The sequence below is a fragment of the Camellia sinensis genome, chromosome 7 (genome assembly GCF_055761805.1).
Source record: "Camellia sinensis isolate YWXY chromosome 7, ASM5576180v1, whole genome shotgun sequence".
NCBI classification, from domain to species: Eukaryota; Viridiplantae; Streptophyta; class Magnoliopsida; order Ericales; family Theaceae; genus Camellia; species Camellia sinensis.
In genome coordinates, this window is record NC_138967.1 from 27,544,138 (window position 1) to 27,551,038 (window position 6,901).

General features: G+C 32.6%; 1 protein-coding gene across 1 annotated transcript; it reads left to right on the forward strand.

Moving 5' to 3' along the window:
* The first annotated feature begins 2,970 nt into the window (after positions 1-2,970).
* Positions 2,971-5,371, forward strand: SYP111 (syntaxin of plants 111). The gene is made up of 2 exons (XM_028244391.2): positions 2,971-3,746; positions 4,772-5,371. Exons 1-2 carry the CDS (start codon positions 3,132-3,134, stop codon positions 5,099-5,101), a joined length of 945 nt encoding a protein of 314 aa, XP_028100192.2. The 5' UTR covers positions 2,971-3,131; the 3' UTR covers positions 5,102-5,371.
* Positions 5,372-6,901: the final 1,530 nt, after the last annotated feature.

Genomic DNA, 6,901 nt, shown 5'->3' on the forward strand with positions numbered 1-6,901 from the left:
AAGGTTTTTTTTTTTTACTTTTGTATGTTTGTTATACTAAAGAATAAAGATGAAGATCAAACGGTTCAGATTTTACATATATAAAAATAAAAAAAAAAAATTTGTTAAGCGAGCGGGTTGAGTGGGTTCGGTTCAAACCCGCAATTCGCCCGCAATCCTAAATTCAGCCATAATCCAAACCGCACCCGCCCCTAACGTGTTTGTGAAACCGCCCAAAGGTCTACGGTTCGGGTAGGGTAGGGTAGGGCGGGTCGGATAACCCTATGCCCACCCCTAGCTCTTGTGCATATTTGGTGCAGCCTCTGACTCGGTTGTGTGGACAAAAGTTTGCTATGATCCTTCTTCACCTTCATCCTCTTTGTGGTGTTGGCCCGAGATCTGGAATAGTTAGATAAGATACTTATGGTAATTTTGATGCATACAACTTTGTAATATATTGTTCATTTGATGATGGGGGATAGTCTAGGGCTATTTGTCAATTGAGGGTTGGATTTTGTTGCAGTATTAATGGTATTCTGGTTGATAGTTTAATGGGTATAGAGAATCATGCAATGGAACTCTCATTTATATATCTTAAGGTCTAATACTTTAATCAACTATGCTTATTTGTCAGGTGTTCTCATTGTGTGGAGTAGTCTGGGTAAAGCTTTGTTGTGGCTGTGTATGTGGTGGTTTTGTTGTTTTTGGTGGTGTTCAGATGTGTTGGTTGAATCCTAGTGGTTGGAATTGAAGGGAATGGTTGTGGTTGTTTAGGTTCTCTATTTATGTAATTATTATTAGTTGTGCTATGTGCACAAAAGGAATTGGATACAGAATACACTTACACTTGTACATTTTGTGTTCGGTTCTTTCTATGTATATAATATTTTGAATTGTTTTTAATGTAATTATAGGGTGATCATATTTAAGTACCGTTTGATGTGATGTTTTATATGGTCCTAATCCACATCATTTTTATGGTGCCACGTCACCGATGATTAATCAAACTATGGTTCAAATATGCTCATTTTAGCATTACTATTTGTATGTGAATTTTGGCCACGGTCTGTTCTGTTTTTGCTGCTAGGCTCAAAAGTGATGATCCCCTTTTATTTTTCTCAAATTTTGTTTAGCACTGTGACCAAAAACAAATTCCTGACATAAGAATTGATATTCTTTATACATGTTTTTTTTTGCAGAGGCAAAAAAAAAGAAAAAAGAAGAAGAAGATAAGGAAAGAAAATGAAGTGGAATATGTTGGTTGGGTTAACAAACAAATATATATAAATAACTCAATTTCACTTTATATATTTTTGAGAAAAAAAAAAAATTTTAAAAAATAAAGAGTAATTTTATTTATTTATTTTTTTTGTGTGGCCACTAGGATATTAGTAGGTTGATGATCGAAGTTACCTAAGATCGTCTCCAAACCTTCACTATTTTTTCTTTAAAATTGATTCTAAATTTGAGTTAAAATTTTTGATTTGATATGAACTACTCCAATCATTTTATCAAATTTCTTTATAAAAAAATTGTCATCTTATCCTAAATTTCTCTTTTCATCAAATTTGATGAAAAAAAAGTGATCCCCAATGCTTCATCTTTTTATTAATTAATATCTAATTATTTTCTTAATCCAATTAAAAAAGAAAAAAAGGTTCTATTACTTTATTTTCTTTTTTTATTTTATTTATTTTTTCTATTAATGAATTTAACATTTAACAAGAAGTCTAGAAACACAAACAGTCACAACAAAATAAATGCATGAATAAGGTTTTTGAGAAATGAATTCTAAATATTATACCATTTTTTTTTCAATTTTATATTTGATTTTTGTGTTCGTGGTATTGTTGAAGATCTTAGCACTACAAAAACAAAATTTAGGCTTGTTTTTGAAGCAATTATTATTTTTTACTTTATTTATTTTTTTAAAAAACGTGCGAAAAAAATAGAGAGATAATCTAAATAAATTAATAAATGGACAAATTACACTAACAGTCCCTATAGTTTGGAATTTGTGTCACTTTAGTCCCTGAATTTTCAATTGTGATACATTTGACCCTAAATTTTGAATCTTGTTTCAAATAAGGACAATTGAAGATACTATTGTTTAATTTCAAGGACAAAATCGTCAATAAATAAAATATAAACTAATTTGACAAAAATAAATGTCAAAAAAATATTTTTAATTTTTTAAAAATTATTTCTATCCACTAAAGATAAAATTATGTAAAATTAATAAAAATTAATAAAAATTACATGATTAATTTTTAAAAATTAATTTTACATAATCATCATTCAAACACATAATAAAAATTAATTTGGTAAAAAAAAAAAATCTAAAAGATTTATCAATTTTACATAATTTTATCTTTAGTGGGTAGAAATAATTTTTAAAAATAATAAAGGTTGAGACCCCCTTTGGGGGTCACCCTCTTCACCCTTTGCATTTGATTGGCTAACTTCTTTTTTTTTTTTTTTCAATCCCCAACCCCCACGTGTGTGTAGGGGTGGTGGGGGTGGGACTTTTGAGGGGGATGAATCATTGTTGTTTTAAAAATTCAAAAATATTTTTTTGACATTTATTTTTGTTAAATTAGTTTATATTTTATAAAATTAAGGATTTTACTATTAAAAAATCTAATGATATCTTCAATTGTCCTTATTTGAAACAAGATTCAAAATTTAGGGTCAAATGTGTCACAATTAAAAAATCAAGAACTAAACTGACACAAATTCCCAAACTATAGGGACTATTTGTGTAATTCACTCTTAATAATTTTTTTTTTTTTTTCTACTTTCTAAAATGGCACTTAAAGTGCATTTATGAAGATGGGCACTTAAAGTGACACAATAGCAGCAATTTATTTATTTTTATTTTTTTAAAAAGATGGGCTCCTCCAAGATCCAAACTTATTTATTCAAAATATATAGCCGTTAAGAAAGTGCAACGGCTAATTTCCAGGTCTTTTAAATCTGTCTGTTAAACCCTTCTCAATAGCTCACGCACACTGATACACTATCATCTCATCTGTTTCTCTCCATTTCCATTTCCAATCTCAATCCCAATCTCTGATACCTTCACTTTCCATCCCCATCTCTCTCTCTCTCTCTCTCTCTCTCTCCATTTTCAGATACCAAGCCAAGTCAAAATGAACGACCTGATGACAAAATCCTTTACAAACTATGTAGATCTCAAGAAAGAAGCCATGAAAGACCTCGAAGCAGGTCCAGACTCCGATCTACAGATGACAACATCGACCCAGATGGACAAAAACCTCGGATCATTCCTCGAAGAAGCCGAGGCAGTGAAAACAGAGATGGGTTCAATCCGAGACATCTTGGGTCGATTACAAGAATCCAACGAAGCTCTCAAATCTCTTCACAAACCCGAAGCCCTGAAATCGCTACGACACGGAATCAACACCGATGTAGTGGCAGTTCTGAGAAAAGCCAAGAAAATCAAGACGCAATTGGAAGAGATGGACAGGGCTAATGCGACGAGTAGGCGGCTTTCCGGGTGTAAAGAGGGGACACCCATTGATCGAACGAGGTCTGCGGTGACGAATGGGTTGAGGAAGAAATTGAAGGAGTTGATGATGGAGTTTCAGGGGTTGAGGCAGAGGATGATGTGTGAGTATAAGGAGACTGTTGGGAGGAGGTATTTTACTGTTACTGGGGAGTACCCAGATGAGGAGGTGATTGATAAGATTATTTCAAATGGGAATGGTGTTGGGGGTGAGGAGTTTCTTCAGAGGGCTATACAGGTATGAGATTTTGATATTTGCAATGTTTTGTGTGCTTTTTTTTTGTGTATGTATGTGTGGCTAGATGTTTGATATATCAGTACTCTCCAACCCTTTTACCTTTTTTTCTATCAAATTTGTTAGAAAATTTGGATCAAATGTTGTTTGATTTGATATAGGATATGCTCACTCCAAAGGGCTATACAGGTATGAGATTGAATATTTGCAATGTTTTGTGTGTTTAAGTGGCTAGATGTTTGATATATCAAGTATTCTCCAACCCTTCACTTTTTTTATTTTTATTTTATTTATTTATTTATTTTTTCAAATTTGTTGAACATTTTAGATTGAAAGTTTAATTTGATATAGGCTAAGCTCACTAAAATGGTGAGAATCGAAATTTTTGATGAAATCTTTTTAAAAGTACCTAACTTGTTCCAAAATCCTTTTAATCAATTCAGAGGTGAAAAAAAACCATCTCCAATCCTCATTTTTTAACAATTTCATCGAAGGTAAGTGAAAAAAATGGTTGGAAATTTGGTGAAAGATTTGATTTAGTGAAATATTTGGTGAAAACTTGATTTGATACAAGTTTGATAAAAGATTAGATGTCAAACTTGTGTTTTGGGTTGGATACACTAAATTTAAATCTATACCATTTGATTAAATTTTATGGGTAGTAGAATAAAGGTTTGACTATACCATTTGTGTCTGTCAACTTATCTCACCCAATAGAGAGTTTGGATCCAATGGTTGGGAGAGAGACAAAAAGAAGCAGTGGTTTGAATGCGACAAAATAACATTTGCACTAGTGAAATAAATATTGCTAGAACACTAACATTTTTTTTTTTTGGCTAGGACACTATAACATACCGAATTACAGCTTTGACATTGCATTTTGACAATAATAGGTGAAGTTGTTCCAAGCAACTAGTATTTTCTACTATCTGTGATGATCTAGCTTAAAATATTTTATCAGAAAATGATCAATTTTTTTTTGGGGCAATGTTGGTTGATGTAAATGTGCAATTTTGGGGGTATTACAGGAACATGGGAGAGGAAAGGTGCTGGAGACAGTGGTGGAGATACAGGACAGGCACGACACCGCCAAGGAGATAGAGAAGAGCCTGCTGGAGCTTCACCAAGTGTTCTTGGACATGGCGGTGATGGTGGAAGCACAAGGGGAACAACTCGATGACATTGAGCACCACGTGATGAATGCCGCGCATTATGTGAACGATGGGGCTAAGAACCTCAAGATTGCAAAGCAACACCAGAAGAGTAGCCGGAGGTGTATGTGCATCGGAATCATACTTCTCCTCATTCTCGTTCTTGTCATTGTCATCCCCATCGCTACCAGTTTCAGTCATTCTTGAATTTCTCCTAGTATTGGCATACGTATACCCAGAATGAAAGAATCTGATCCACACATTTCAAATTCTGGACACTTTTCGTATTTTTTAACATTTCTTTTGCTAGTGCAATGGTTCTCATTCTTGTATTCTTTTTAGCTTGCTTGTCCTTCCTAAATGTTTGGTGTCAAGTTTGTGTCTAAGCATATGCTGGTCCCTGTTTTGGGACTAAAATATGTAGAGAGTGTTGTGAGTGATTTTTTTTGGTTAATGATTGAGGTTAGCTTCTTGAAATGCAAAGTTTTTGGTTGGTTGATGATTGAATTTTTTTTTGACTTGTCTTTGTAAATCTAACATTCTTATCAAAGGGGTTCGTAGTGTAAGTAGTGGTTAGTGTTTAAGAATTAAGAGCATCTCCGATCCTTCATCTTTTCATTTCATCAAATATTCATCAAATCTAATAGTCATTTTTTCATCAAATTGAGAACTCATGTAATCTTTCATCATGATTTTTTGAGATAAAAGGGAAATTTTTTAAAAGATTTTGATGAAAGAATTGGAGTAGGTCATATCAAATTAAACTTAATCAAATTAGATGAAAAATTTGGTGATGAAGGGGTTGGAGATGATGGTTTAATTAATAGGATCATTAAAGCACCAACTCAAATGAGATGTGTTTGGAACACAAATTTAACTGGAGATTTGGAAAGAGTTATTCACATGATCCATGCACAACGTTAATTTAAGAAGTTCATGATCTAAACAGGAAGTTAATTTAACGAAGCACATAACCCTTGACAGAACACAATAAAAAAGAAAACTCTAATTAATTATTGGGACACGACTTGGTTTGGTAATATTTTGGTTGATGATGTGTGTAATTGTGAGGCAGTTTTAGATCTTGTACCGTTGTCAAACTGCTAAAATTCTCTATGCCATTCCTTTCTCTTGAAGTTATTCTAGATAATGCCATTCTAAACCCATGAAACTAATGGCCACGTTTTTCAATACAAGATCCTAAGATTGCTTGGAGAATAAACCATCCTTGCTGATGAGTCTGCGGTTTGTGATAATATTGCTGACAAGGTGTGTGTGTCTCTGGATAATGTTGGATTTTAATGCTCATTTATGGAATGAAGAATTTTATTTTATTTGATAAAATTGAAACATGCTATTAAAATTTAGGCACATGCTTCCCCCTAAGTTCATAAGTGGATTGGAGGGTGTTCTTGGCTCATGGTGGGCTCAGATCGGGGCTCATCTTGATGATCTAAACCGTTGATATGTAAGACTTGTTGAATACATGATTCTTGCAAAAAATCATATTAATTGAACATTAATAGACACTTGATCATATCACATTTATGTCAATAGTTTATTTAAAAAATCATACTTGTTGATGCAAGTGTGATGTGATCAAGTGACTATCAATAACCGATTAACGTAATTTTTTATAGAAATGATGCACTCAACAAGCCTATACATTCAACAATTTGAATTATTGAAATGGACTAGAGTAGTGCACATCATGGGCCAACAACACCCTCTAATCCAATTGCGGACTTGGACCGGAGAGGCATCTACTCAAAATTTAAAATTATGATATATAATTATCACATGATTATTGTAGGTTTTAAAATTTTTATTAATTATTTCTGAATTAAAAAATGTATTAATGTAAGGAGAATTTTTTTTAGGATCTCTAATATTAAGATCTTATAAGATAAAAGACATACAATACTTTTATAGTAGTTAAGGTCTTTCAACATTTTCATAAAGAAAATTTGGCTCAGAGAAATTTTGCTTGACTCAGAGCAATTTCAA

Bases quoted from the DNA above. Each gene is read 5' to 3' on its own strand.
- SYP111 (XM_028244391.2), top strand. From the start codon at position 3,132: ATGAACGACCTGATGACAAAATCCTTTACAAACTATGTAGATCTCAAG. The intron at 3,747-4,771 runs GTATGAGATTTT...GGGGTATTACAG, and splicing joins TTCTTCAGAGGGCTATACAG to GAACATGGGAGAGGAAAGGT.